Source organism: Physeter macrocephalus, unplaced genomic scaffold, assembly GCF_002837175.3.
Source record: "Physeter macrocephalus isolate SW-GA unplaced genomic scaffold, ASM283717v5 random_17, whole genome shotgun sequence".
Lineage (NCBI taxonomy): Eukaryota > Metazoa > Chordata > Mammalia > Artiodactyla > Physeteridae > Physeter > Physeter macrocephalus.
Genome location: NW_021145302.1, coordinates 103,139 through 117,037, shown reverse-complemented (window position 1 = coordinate 117,037; position 13,899 = coordinate 103,139). Strand labels below are relative to the sequence as shown.

The 13,899-nt window shown below is 59.7% G+C and overlaps 1 protein-coding gene across 12 annotated transcripts in view; it reads left to right on the top strand.

Moving 5' to 3' along the window:
- Nucleotides 1-13,899, top strand: part of GTF2IRD1 (GTF2I repeat domain containing 1) — a 114,313-nt gene that overhangs the window by 25,888 nt on the left and 74,526 nt on the right. For 10 of the 12 annotated variants that reach the window (XM_028483285.2, XM_055082106.1, XM_055082107.1 and 7 more), the window contains 2 exons: nucleotides 8,540-8,668; nucleotides 11,363-11,504. In XM_028483285.2, the coding sequence (XP_028339086.1) occupies nucleotides 8,546-8,668; nucleotides 11,363-11,504 (265 nt within the window). In that variant the 5' untranslated portion in view covers nucleotides 8,540-8,545. Of the gene's footprint in view, nucleotides 1-3,359; nucleotides 3,711-4,066; nucleotides 4,081-8,539; nucleotides 8,669-11,362; nucleotides 11,505-13,899 lie in introns of those variants that run through there. The other 2 variants (XM_028483276.2, XM_028483277.1) reach the window with 2 other exon arrangements.

The window sequence follows — 13,899 nt, the reverse complement described above, 5'->3', positions numbered from 1 at the left end:
GCTCTAGAGCACGGGCTCACTAGTTGTGGCGCACGGGCTTAGTTGCTCCGCGGCATGCGGGATCTTCCCAGACCAGGGCTCGAACCCGTATCCCCTTCATTGGCAGGCGGATTCTTAACCACTGCGCCACCAGGGAAGCCCCGGGTTCTGTAATTTTTTGTGGATTGGTCCTGTGAGCTCTAGGAGGGCTTGCACAGCTGTCTGAGTCATTTCCAGGAGGTGTTAAGTAAACAAATTGGGGTGAAAGGAGGCCGGGGAAGCATCTCCCCTGGGGCCTCCCCACAGGTGGCCAGACCTCCAGCTTCTGCTGAGTTGTTGTAGGCTGCCCGCCCCACCCCCCGAGAGCACATTGCCTTGGGACTTTGACCCAACTGATGGCCAGGTGGAGGTGTGCTCTCTGTTCTGTCCCAGTGTGGCCTTGCTGGGTGGCTGATGAGCACGCAGTGTAGCCCTCGGGGTTCAACAAATGTGTGTGGAAAGGAAGGAGGGGCGCCCAACACATGTGCTCCTATACCGGGGGACCCGGACACGCCGGCACGTGGGAGGAGGGCTTGGGCTGCTGCAGCCCCGGCTCGTGGGTAGCCCGTTGCTCGCCAGCCCCTAGATAGGCTGCTTGCAGGAGGGCGGGTGGCGTTTGTTTCTTGGTTCACCCCCAAGCCAGCAGGGACAAGTTACCCTCCCCAGCCTGGTGAGGCCAGGCCTCTTGGTCTCACTCTGACTGGTGGCTTCTCTTGTTCTGTGTGTGTCATACACACGCTGTCTCTTTTTTTTAACCCATCCCCATGCTGACGCATGAATGCTCACTCCCACTTCTGCCTCTTTCAACACGTACTCTTCAACCTCGGTGGAGATTTGAGGGACGTGGGATCCCCAGTTGGGCCACTGTCCAGGGAAGGAACCTGTCAAAGTTGGCCCTGGGCTCTGGGGACAGGCTCGCTTCCTGCAGGCCCAGGAAGGAGAAATACACCCTCCTGCCAGGAGTCTCCTTACCTGCGCCTGCCCTGGGGTCCCACGGGCAGGGAAGCAGGGTGCAGGGTGGGCCCCCTTCTCTGCCAGCCGGGCTGAGCCCCCCGATCTGTCGCTGCTCCAGAGGGAAGTGAGTTGAAGGCTGCGTCGTGGGGTGGCAGGAACCGAGATTAGTCGGCGTGATCTGGACTCAGGTCCTGGCTTTGCCACATCCTGGCTTTGGGACGCTTGAAACTCGAAATCCTTCTCTGTAAAACGAGGGTGGTTGTGAGAATTAACCGTGCGTCGGGGCCTAACCAGTCCTGGGCACCTGGGGAGCAGTGCTTCGGCTTCTTCCCTCCCTCCCTCGGGCACCTGCTGTTCTGGCTCTGGCCCACTTTGCGTGTCCTCTGTGTGCGGCCCCGAGTCCCTGGGCTCATGGTGTGAAGGACCAGCGCCTGGGCTCCTGCCGTCAAGTGCACAAGCCCTGCCCTGGTTCCTGTGTGCCCGCCTCCAGCCAGGAGTGGGGCCAGCCCACCGGTCTCATCAGCCACCTGGCTGTCCTGTCACCATGCCTGGGGTTCCACCCGTAGCCCCGTTCCTCTGAATTAGGAGTCCTGCGCCAAGGAGGAGCCAAAAGAGAACGGACCGTGAGTGTCAGATGTCCCTAATCTCATCCTGGCTTCATCACTCACTTTGAGCAAAAATGTGCTGCCTCTGGGACTTGGTGTCTTCACCCTTGAAATGGGCCCAGTTCCCTCCATCCTGCTGCGCTCCAGGGGTGGAGGTCACAGGTGTCAGCGTGCTCGTAAACGGGCACTCCCAGGGGAGGGGACAAGAGAGTGGCTCTTCAGCCAGGGAGCGGAAGAGAGGGAGCCGGCAGGGAAGCAGGGCAAGGAGGGAAGGGGCGTGCGGGCTGCCGAACACCTGGATGAAGGGGGCGTCTAGGGTGGTGGGTGGGGAAAGGGGGGTTTTTTATGGATTGAGCTGGGAGGTTTATCTGCAGCCCTGATTTCAGGAGATCCCGCATCAGCCCCATCCACTTCTCCTGCGGGGCCCCCTGTCACTGGGGGAGGTCCGGTTCCCTCCAGAGTGAGCACCTGTCTTCCCAGGGGCCCAGGCCATGGACAGCAGTAAGGTCAAGTTCAAGGACAGTCCCCCCTTAGTCTCTCAGTGGCCCGGTGCGGGGTGTTTAGGATTGGAAACCCCAGCCCAAGTGCTGTCTCCTCACCCTCGCCCGGGGCCCGGGGGAGTGGCCTTTCTGGGCCCGACTGCCATGGGGGCCTCCCTCCCGGGGGCGAGTCTGTCTTGAGTTGGGGCAGCGGTGACTCAGCCATGGACACAGCGCTCAGCTAGTCTTTGGCTCAGGGACCGGGAAGGCCTCCACCTCTCGGTGGCCAGCAAAGCTTCCACTGTCTGGGCCAGGAATCCTGGACAAGTGTAGGAGGCAGGCGGCGGGCAGAAAAACTGAGCGCCTTGGAAACATCCCCAGAGATCATCCAGGCCCTGTACCTGACTGCGTGTCAGGATCTCCCAGGGGCTGAAAAATACAGCGTCCAGGGCCTGAGGTAGGCTTGTCACCTCAGGGCTTCTAGGGGGTGGGCCCCAGGAAGCTGGGAGCTGGGCCGGCAGGTGTTGGCGGCAACTGGGCCACCTACCCGCCTCACTCACACATGGGCAAAGGGAGGCTGGGAAGCCGGGTGATGGGGCAGGTGTCACACAGCAGTGTCCCTGCAGATGTGGACCCGGGTCTTCCTTCCACCTGCCCCAGCTCTGCCTTTTGGGGTTTTATAAAACAAGGTTGGGCCTCCCTGGTGGCGCAGTGGTTGAGAGTCCGCCTGCCGATGCAGGGGACACGGGTTCGTGCCCCGGTCCGGGAAGATCCCACGTGCTGCAGAGCGGCTGGGCCCGTGAGCCATGGCCGCTGAGCCTGCGCGTCCGGAGTCTGTGCTCCGCAACGGGAGGGGCCACGGCAGTGAGAGGCCCGCGTACCGCAGAATAAAAAAACAAAACAAAACAAACAAGGTTGTCCCCTCTGGTCCCTGTGTGACCTTCAAACACATCAAGAGAGTGGCTTCCGCCCCTCCTGTGATCCCCTGGATGAAACAGCCCTGCCTCCTCCTCTGGGAGACCCTCCCCCTTTGTCCCTTCCCCTGAGGAGCCCCCAAGCCTGTCTCTCATCTCTAAGTGAAATTGGATATTTTGGACCCAAAGGCAGGACCTAATGTCCATGGCTTTGCCTTCCTTATTGGTGTCTGTCCTTGTCCTCAGTGGCCGAGAGGGGCATTTGGGCTCCCGGTTTTGCTGGTCCCTGTGTCCTGGGGAGACCAGCCATCCTGCTTTGCCTGGGACTAAGGGGTTTCTGTACTAAACGCAGGAAGGTCCCAGGCAAACCAGGGCGAGTTGTTCAGCCTGGCTGGGCATCAGCTGTGGATTCGATCGGCCGGTCTTCCTGCTCCCCGCGTCCTGGCAGGTGTGAGGAGTACAGTCCTCGTGGTGCATGTTGACGGGAGAGGACCGGGCTTGGTGACAGAGGGACAGATGGACGGAGCTCATGCCCACTGCCGTCTGTGATGGAGTGATGATACAGCGAGGAAGGCGGCTCACGTTCTGACAAGCGTCGAGGCGGTGCTGCAGGTCCTGGGACCACACTTGGAGGAGCACCCGTGCAGGACCCCGGTCTGACCCAGCAGCCTCCCTCGTTTTCAGTTCCTGGACTGTTCCTCCTTCGTGATCCAAATACATCCAAAGTTGCAATCCCCCCGGTACCTTTTTATTTTGAGAGCCAGGCAAGGCCAGCATGTCAGACCACCCTGCTTATAGCTTGCAAACATCCTGGCTCCCACCCAGAGCGGCTGACCGTGACATTTGTTGTCAGTTCCCCAGATATCTTTTTTTGTTTGGGGCCACTCCACGCGGCACGCGGGATCTTAGCGCCCCGATCTTAGTTCCGTGACCGGGGCTCGAACCCGTGCCCCCTGCACTGGAAGCGTGGAGTCCTAACCACTGGACGGCCAGGGAAGTCCCCGTTTCCCCGAATATTTGTCGAGTGTCCCTGAACACCCAAGCAGGGGCTCAAGGCAGTGAAAATATGGTAAACCTGACAGCCTCTGGTCTCCCGGAGCCACATTCCAGGTGGGGACATCTGGCAGGAAGCACGTGAACAGGTCACTTCGGATGTTAGGAAGGAAATAAACGAAGAGATGGGGGCAAGGGGTGGGGGCTGCCGCCTAGCTGCTGGGTCAGGGAAGGCGCAGAGGACCTGGTGGTTGGGCCGAGGCCTGATGGAGAGAAGGGGGCAGCAGGAGGAGCGGGGACCGGGCAGAACCTTCCAGGCGGGAGGAGCCGCAAGTCCGAGGCCCCAGAAGGGAGCACACGGTGTGTTTTGGGGACAGAAAGAGGGCAGTGCTGGAGCCCAGCACAGAGCGGGGAGGGCAGACAGGCCCAGGTCACACGGGCCTGCAGCGCGGGGAGGCGACATTCTGCCTGCGGTGGGAACCCCCTGGAAGCTTCTTAGTGGGAGAGCCACGTGAGACTGATGTGGCAGCTGCTTGCAGGGGGACCGTGGGGGCAGGAGGAGGGCAGGGAGGCTAGTGAGGAGCCACTGTCCCCACGTGGGTGAGCGAGGACGATGGCCTGGACTGGGCGGCGGCGAGAAGTGGGCAGACTTGGGTGCATCCTGGAGCCGAGCTTGCAGGACTCTCCCTGGATTTTTTCAGGGACGTGGGAGAAGAGAGCCGGGGGTGAGGCCTCAGTGTCAGCCTGCATCTGAGCTGATGGCAGGAGAGGAGCGGATCTGAGCGGGAAACGCGGGCCGTGTTCCGTTTGGGTTGCTTGTTAGATGTTGAACAGGAGACGGGGAGGAGGCAGCATCTCAGGAGACGGGGGAGGGGAGAGAGAAATGGAGAGTCCCCAGCATACGGGTGACATGTAAGCCGCGAGATTGCCTCGCAGCGAGGGAGGGAGTTGGACAGGGATGAGAAGAGGGCCCAGGACCCTCCAGCGGTCAGCGGTCAGTGCCAGTGGCCCAGAGGTGGGGGCAAAGCCAGGTGTGTGGCCCTTGGCAGCCCTGGGAGCAGGGTTTGGGGGACTGCTCACAGCTCCCTGCTGCCTCTTGGCCCTTGTAGGCCTTACCCCCCCAGGAACCCGGGGGTGGGTGGAAGTCCCTTGTCACTGAGGGCTTCCTGGCCACTTGTGCCCCAGGTCGGGAGCCAGCCACCCGTCACCCAGGATGTCACTTCTGATATCCTCTCGCAGGTGACACAGAGCAGCCCTTAGCTGCCTCCAGCCTCGCCCAGCCCCTTGTCCTCGCTTGCTGGTGTGTGGCGTGTGTGACGGCTCAGGCGGTGGCCTCTGTTCTCGCCATCCACCCCCCCTGGGGACCTTCTCCTGTTCGTTTTTTGGGCACTTGCCTCCCTGTTAACTAGCATACTTCGCGCTCTGTTCTGTGTCGTTTGTTGGTTTCATTGGGTGGTTTTCTTCTCCCTCGTTTTCAGATTAGAAGTAGCCCCACCTTACAAATGAGAAAACGGGGGGTTTAGGTGGTTGGTCCAATGTGGTCCTGGCAGCCCCAGGCCTGGGTCTCACCGTGTGCGTGGTTCACGGCTCGTGGCTCCCAGCCCAGCGCTCTGGCCCCCCTGTTCCACCCACAGCAGCTCCAGCCACGGGAACCTGCCCCTCTCTCCGAGGCCCGGGAGGATCTTCTCCTGCCCTCCTCCCCAAATGCACCCAGCTGCCTACGTCTCGGCCTCCTTGGGCTCCAGCTCCAGACAGAGCGTCCTGGGAGCCCAGATGGACTAGGAATCAGGGGATGGCCCACAGCCCGGCCCCCTCCTCCTCCCTCCCTGAGTCCCTGGCTCCTTTCTAAATGGATTAGGACCTTTGCCGGAAGGAGCCAGCAGCCGTCTGGGGTGACCGGAGGCCAGGGCTGGAGCGCTGTCTGGTGCCTCCTGCTTTGCCCTGATTCGATTTGGGCTCCAGCAGCTGGGAGGCTGGCAGCCTGAGGCCTCTCTGGAAGTGGCTCAAGGGACTGGGGGGCAGGGGGTGGCTGAGGGGAGGGGGCAAGACTTCATGAGCCCCAGGCAGGCAAACCTCTCAGCTGGTCATTCAACAGACCTGCGATCGGGCTTGGTGCCACAGAAGGCCCCTGGCTGATGCTTGGTCCATTAGCAGGTCCCATCCGGGGCCTGTCATACCCTCAGCATCCCTTAATAACGTGGGTTTCAAGCTTTTATTAAAAATAAGACAACCGGGACTTCCCTGGTGGTCCAGTGGTTAGGGCTCCACACTTCCACTGCAGGGGTCGGGGGGGTGGCGCACAGGTTCGGATCCCTGGTCGGGGAACTAAGATCCCACATGCACGCAGCACGGCCAAAAATAAATAAATAAATAAGGCAACCTATGAGACGAAATACATTTTATAAACGTTTAGAAGGGAACCCATACACATTTTGGCCAACTGCTGACCTGGCCAGTTATTTTCTTTGTTTGTTTGTTTTGTTTTGTTTTAATTTATTTATTTTATTTATTTTTGGCCGCGTTGGGTCTTCGTTGCTGCGCGCGGGCTTTCTCTAGTTGCGGCGAGCGGGGGCTACTCTTCGTTGCGGTGCGCAGGCTTCTCATGGCGGTGGCTTCTCTTATTGCGGAGCACGGGCTCTAGGCGCGCAGGCTTCAGTAGTTGCAGCACATGGGCTCAGTAGTTGTGGCGCACGGGCTTAGTTGCTCCACGGTATGGGGGAATCTTCCCAGACCAGGGCTCGAACTCGTGTCCCCTGCATTGGCAGGCAGATTCTTAACCACTGCACCACGAGGGAAGTCCCTGGCCTGTTATTAAAATCAGTATTTATCAATAGCCAAGTAGCCAACTTGGGCCAGGATGGAGTCCAGAGCCAAGCTCTGGTGCATCCCTAATTCCTTTGACTGTTTCCATCTCTGTCATTGGATGCATCTCACCTTGTCATGTGTGACGTGCTCTGATTGCTGTTCCGTGTCATCGATTTTACAGCCCACTAAAAGGCTACAGTCTGTGGTTTGGACTACACCGAGCTGGACACTGAGGGTGCAGCAGTGATTGGCAGACCAGTCCCTGCCCTCATAGAGCTTACAGTCCAGGGGGCAGCTGTGGTGGCAGAAGACACCATGGACTTGGCACTATGTTAGGTGCCAGGCCCAGCCATCACCCACCCAGGACCTCCGACCCCCAACCCCAGTTGCATGCACAGACTCCTTTACCCCCAAGAAGCAGAGAGCGCGGGACTCACAGGCTCCCTCTGATGCGTGCAGCTCTGTTCCCTGCTTTCGCCCCTGAACTGGCCATCTGGGGCCCTTGCACGGAGCGCTAGAAGGTCTGAGCCCGGGGAGGGAAACTGAGCGTTCCTGCCTCTGCCCTCTACCCTCTCCTTTGCTTGGATTGGCGAGGGGACAGCTGCCCCATAGGAAGATGCTGGCACTGGGGCATCCTGTGGGTGGGCCCCCTGGACCTGATTCCTGGGGTCAGGAAAGAGAGGGGCAGGATGGATCGGGGACCGAGGGAGGCTGACCTTTGTATCTAGTGGGGCCCAGGCCCGGCTGGGTAATACAGGGCCAGCAGACTTGTTCCTTGCCTGGTGTAGCCCCGATATGACGCCCTGATCTGAGGGCGCCTCAGCAAGGGGGGAGGATGCAGCTCTGTCCTCCGGAACCTCATGACGAGGGGATACGTCCTGTGTTGGGGAAACGTCATCTGAGGTGAAGGGGCCTCTGCCCCGTGGTATCTCTCTGCACCTCTGAGATTCAGTCCTGGAAGCCAGGAAGTAGACCAAAGCTCCACGGCCTTGGGGTGGCGGCCTTCCCCCGGGGAGCATGTGACTCGATACACAGCTGTGATGGGGGGGCTCGGGGACAGGTGGGAGGCCAGGGACACCTGACCAGCCTGGGCAGGAAGGGGCGGGAGGTGGGGTAATCCGGGGCACCTTCCCAGCAGAGGTGACAGTTAAAAGCTAAGGGGGCAGTCAGTAGATGCCGAAGGGACCAGGGAGGGCACTCGGGGAGAACAGAACTGGTGACAGCTGAGGAGCCGTGAAGGATGTCCGTATGTTTGGAGGATGGTGACACTTAGAGCGCCTAGAGCGTGGGGTATAAGGAGGAGTTGAGGCGAGGGACAAGAGTCTAGAACCCTGAACACCGAGCTGAGGAGGGGGCAGTAGGGAGCTATGGAGGGTGTGTGAGCAAGGGAGGGCCATGGCCAGAGGGCTGTGCGTGGAGAGAGTTGGCATTTAGGGCCTGCCAGGCAGACTGCTTGTGGGTTTGGCTCTGGGGGTGCAGACTTGGGGAGGCACGCCCTGAGGCACCCCCCTCCGTTATCCTGCTGTCTGTTCCCACACCTGTACAGGCCGTGTGCAGGCTGCTGTGTGTCCAGGCCTGTCAAAGCTCAAACCCCATCATGCATATAAGACCCTTAGGTGAAGAGAAGGCCAGCTCTTGCTTTGTCCCACCTGGGAAGTAGAGGTGGCCTTGGGGATCCCGGGGGCCTGGCGGGTTAGTGGTGGGGGCAGCCACCACGTGTGCCACGCCCTATGGCCCACGGCCACCTCCGCCTCCTCCTTCCTCCATCCAGGCGACCATGGCCTTGCTGGGAAAGCGCTGCGACGTCCCCACAAACGGCTGTGGGCCTGACCGCTGGAACTCCGCCATCGCCCGCAAAGACGAGATCATCACCAGCCTCGTGTCTGCCTTAGATTCCATGGTGAGCGCCCCTGCCCGCCCCTGGAGGAGTGGGGCAGCCAGCCTTTGTAAGCTCTGCCGTTCACGGGAGCCCTCGCCACCTGAGCCTCGGTGTCCCCGTCTGCTACAAGGCCTGTCTGCCGACGCCGGGGGTGGGAGGCTTAAGTGAGGTCAAGTGTGTGGAACTCCAGCCCTCGCCCCCTCGCCCCGTCTTCGTTTCGTCACCTCTTACAGTTGAAGTCCCATCCCTGGGATGGTCACAAGTCTCCCTCCCAGCAGGTCACCTGGAGGGTAATGTGTCACAGTGATTCATTAGAAAGCTGTCACCCCCGTTGTTAAAGCTAGGGCTGTAACTGCGTCACTCCTCTGACACCCCTGCCTCCATACCTAAACCTAGAGCAGTTTATCCCAAATGAGAAAATAATAGGGAATTCCCTGGCGGTCCAGCGGTTAGGACTCAGAGCTTTCACTGCCAGGGGCCCGGGTTTGATCCCAGTAGGGGAACTAAGATCCCACAAGCCGCGCGGCTCAGACAAAAAAAAAAAAAAAAAAAAAGAGAGAGAGAGAAAATAATAATGTCATTTTCCTGTAGACGTTTCCTGGGGCAAGTTCTGTGATAGAGGGTAGGCAGGTGTCTTAAAAAAAAAACAAAACCTGTCTGGCATCCGTTAGCTGCACCCCCTGCATTTTGGTTCAGTGAAGTTGAAATTCAGAGAGGGCAGTACTTTGCCTGATGTCACACAGCATGGTCAGTTTTTAAAGTGGGCTCCCAGGGGCAAAGTCTGCAGTTTCCCAAGGACAAAGCGCCTCCCTCCAGCTATTCCAACTGCAGGCAGCTCAAGGGCTACTTAGGTGGTATTTGGGGCAGAGGTGGTAGACACCCCTGGGAAGGCCAGCTGGGTTTGACCCCTCCCCTGTACAGAGTGGCCTTCATGAGGAGGGGGGCCCCAGGAGCTCAGCCCCGTTCCGGTAGCAGTGTTAGCTTGGTGTGCTGGTGGAGGTACAGTTGACACGGGCAGCGATGGCCAATGCCACAGCCGCTAGCCACATGTGACAGTTGATATTTAAATTGTAATTTGTGAAAATTAAACAATTCAGTTACTCCATCACACTAGCTTCATTTCAAGAGTTCAGTGGCCACGTGTGGTTAGTGGCTGTGGTATCAGACAGTGTAGAAATAGAACATTTTCATCATTGCAGAAATTCCAGGGTCCAGTGCTGGTCTACAGGGTGATTCAGAGGCTCCTTGGAGGAGCCAGTGACCCTATAGCTGTCCTGGTGGCATGAACAAGACAGGCTGCCCCCGCCCTGCGACAAGGCCTTTACAGGTTTCCTAAGGGACCTCGTGGGTGACAGCGGCACTTACTTGGCAGTGACTTAACGCCGGCACCCAGCGGGCCTGGGGCCAGGTTCTCAGGCGGTCTGCAGGAGGATTGGGGCCAAAGTGCTGTCCGTTCATCACCTCCTCCTCCCGCCCAGTCTCAGACCCTTTTCCAGGCATTTCCTCCCGACCCCCATTCTCTGTGCCTTTGGGTGAGTCTACTCCCTGCTGTGGCCTCAGCTTCTTCAGCTGAGAAGTGACCATGCAGCGCAGGGAAGGCTCTCCTCCAGCTCTGCTGGCCACTCCTTGGAAACGGCTGAATCTGTTTGTCGTCTTTGTTGTACAGTGTTGCCACAGGGCAAGGGAGCAGTGGGGTTTGGTTTTCATCTTAGAGCCGGAAATGAACACCATCCCTGCCCCCGGGAGCTCCCGGGGGACAGTCCTGCTGGCCCTGAGATGTCCCCAGCTTCCTCACCGGAGCGACTCCAAGCCGGAGCTGGCGCTGATCAGCTGGCATGATCACGGCCCAGAGAGGTTGTAGAACCTGTCCTAGATCACACAGCAGTGGAACTGCGATTAGAAGCCAGACTTCCCGACTGTCCACAGAGCGCTAACTCAGATAAAAACCAGCATTTATCAGGCACCGACCGTATGCCACGAGCTTTGCAGGCAGGGTTTTCCCAGTGAAGTAGTCCTGAGATGCTGGTGGTCTTGGTCGCAGGGCCCCCCGTGTTAGGGCTTCCTGTGCAGTAGGCCTGCCAATCTCAACTCTGGGGCTGCAAAAAGAACCTCTTTGCCTCATACCCACACGGGATGCCCCAGTTTAGAGACTTTTTCCCACCAACCAGGCCCCACTGAATCCCCACAACAAGCCCATTACAACTCTGGGAGCTGGGCCGCTTGTCCTCATTCTACAGATTTGGAAATTGGGGCCCAGAGGAGGGCATGACTTGCAGGAAGAGGCTGATGCAGGATTGAAGGCTGGATCCGTCTGAGCCTTGGTTCTCCTGGGACCCATCCCACCTCCTCATCCAGGACTTGGAGAGAGCCCAGGACAGATCATCCCTGAGGCTGGGGCCAGGCCTGAGGCAGGAAGCCCACCGCAGAGCAAGGAGGGCCCGGGAGGAGGAAGGGGCACAGCCCACGTGTGCCTTTGTCCTCCTCCAGCCCCTGTAACCTTGTCTTCTTCCCCTGACCTTGGCCAAGCTCTGTGGGTGTCGTTCGTTCATTCCCACTGCAGTCTAAGAGCCAGAACGTTGGGAGGGTGACCTCTCCCTGGAGCTGCTGGTGGGATCTCGGGCAGCTGGGAGCTCACCTCCCATCCCCCAAGGCTGGCCCTGGGGGTGTCCGGAGTGGGGGGTCCTTCCCCCGCTCACCACCCTGCTCCCCCTGCAGTGTTCAGCGCTCTCCAAGCTGAACGCAGAAGTGGCCTGTGTCGCTGTGCACGATGAGAGCGCCTTCGTGGTCGGCACCGAGAAGGGGAGGATGTTCCTGAACGCGCGCAAGGAGCTGCAGTCAGACTTCCTCAGGTTCTGCCGTGAGTACCTGGGGCTCCAGAGGGCCAGTCCCCACTGTCCCTGAGGGGAGGAGCTCTGGCGCGTTGCTGGGTCCCTGGAGCAACACCGGGTGGCCCTGTGTGGGAGGAGGCACTGGGCAGGAGGGGCTGGTGCAGGCTTCCCAATGTGGCGTTATCAGGGGCGGCCACGGTTTTCGCTGGAGTCACACAGCAGCCCCTCGGCCGATAGAGACTCCGGGCAGGCCAGACCCAGCTGCCTCCATGTACTCATGGACAGAAGGGGACACTGAGGCCCAGCGCTGTGGCCCAGTTCCTGTGCGTCCCTGACGCAGGGACCGAGCGCACGTGCTCAGCTAACACTCACTGAGCGCCTGTGTGTGCGACACCCTTTAAGCCCTAGCTCACTTCTCCTGACGTCAGAGGCTGGCGCTGACCCTGTTACAGTAGCAGAATCTTGGAGCCGCCTCCTGGTGGCCCGTGGGGATGAAGTGACTGAGGACTTGTCCAGCACGTAGGAAATGCTCTAGAAACGGGAGCAGTTAGGGATGATGCGATAAATAGAGCCGCGGGCTGGGCCACGTGCTGCTGCTGTTTACTGTTCCCAGCGGGCTCGGGGAAACAGTCATCACCGGTTTACAAACGAGAAAATGAGATGCAGTGAGTATAACCAGGGGACCCACAGCTGACGAGTGATGCAGGTGGAGTTTGCTTTTTTGGCTGCACCCCTTCAAAACGGGGGATGCAGGGACTTCCCTGGAGGTCCGGTGATTAAGACTCCGCGCTTCCAGTGCAGGCGACGTGGCTTCAGGCCCTGGTTAGGGAACTAAGATCCCACATGCCACGTGGCACAGCCAAAAAGAAAAAAATGAGGGATGCAGCGTGGGCACCCCCGGGACCCCTGCCAAGGGGTCCTGGTCGCTCCTGGAAGAAACCAGCACCAGCACTCAGAGCTGTGAGCCGGGAGCCCCGAGGCAGAGGGGTCGTTCTGAAGCCCCCGACTCTTCAATGCTACCTAGGCCTTCAGGGCCCCTCAGAAGCAGCCCCGGCCTCTGCATTCTCTCCTCCCAGAATCCCTGGTACTCAGCAGGCTGCACTGTGCTAAAGTGCACGTTCCCCGGCTCTGTGTGTCCCTGCTGTTCCCCACCTGGAAGGCCCTCACTCCTCCCCTCTGCCTGGCAGATGCCTCCCCAGCCTCCAGACTGACATCCCTCCCGCCCCTGGCGCCATCGGTGCCCCTCCGCCCCAGCGCCCATGCTTGACTGCCCCCCACCCCTTGCAGCTTCCTGTGCCCTAAACTTCCATCCACGCCTATGCCCCAGCTTGGCGGTGAGCTCCGAGAGGCAGGTCAGCTTCCCCTTCATGGTGGATTAAGTCCTATGGGGTTAGAGCCTGGGCGGGCATTCTAGCCCAGAAGTTGGGACTCAGAGATCTTGGGGTTAAGAGCAGGCCCTAGAGTCAGACACCTGGGGCCACATCCTGGCTCTGCCAGCTGCTGCCTGCTGGGCCTCAGCCTCCTCATCTGTGAAAGGGGAGGACAGTGCTACCCTCTCCTGGGTCGATCTGAGGATTAAACGAATTAATACATGGCGAGCACTCAGAACAATGCCTGGCACTTAGTTCACACTCACTAAACGCCAGCTGTTGTTTTTCTCACCGTTATTAGCATTTCCATTACACGACCCCTGCCTGGGCCTCGACCCTGGGATCAGCCATTTCTGGGAAGGCTGTCCCCACCCCATGCTGGGGCGTATCGTTACTGGGGTCCAGCCACTTCCCCAGCCAGCCCCCTCTCCCACCCAGCCCTCAAAACCTGTACCCTCTCCAAGGTTGGGCAGGGGGCTGGACCGGTGTAGAGTGGGCAGTGGCAGGGTCCTGTGGCCCTAGATGGCCAGGCTGGGAGCCAGACTGGGGCCTGGGGAAGGTGCACCTGGCTTTCCAGAGCCAGGCAGAACTGCTATTTATAGCACCGGGAACTTGGCTGGTCTATTTCAGGCTTCTCAGGTCCCGGAGGAGAGCATACTCCAAGCTGGGAGGGGCGCCCCCAAGCCCTCTTCTCATCCCCTTTCCAATGCAGTTCCTAGCATCTTCCCAACCCAGGGATCCACTGACACTCCCAGGCCCCCACCCTGGCCCAGCCTGGCATGAACCTGCCTCTTCCCAGTCCCTCAGCCTCCTGGTGGGGTCCCCATCGTCTCCCCACTTGGCAGAGCAGAAAACCAGGGCCTCAACTGGTTAATTCAGAAATAGGTGATGGGGGACTTCCCTGGTGGTTCAGTGGCTAAGACTCCATGCTCCCAGTGCAGGGGGCCCGGGTTCGATCCCTTGTTGGGGAACTAGATCCCGCATGCATGCCGCAACTAAGAAGTCTGCATGCTGCAACTAAGTCCACGTGCTGCAACTAAAGATCCTGCGTGCT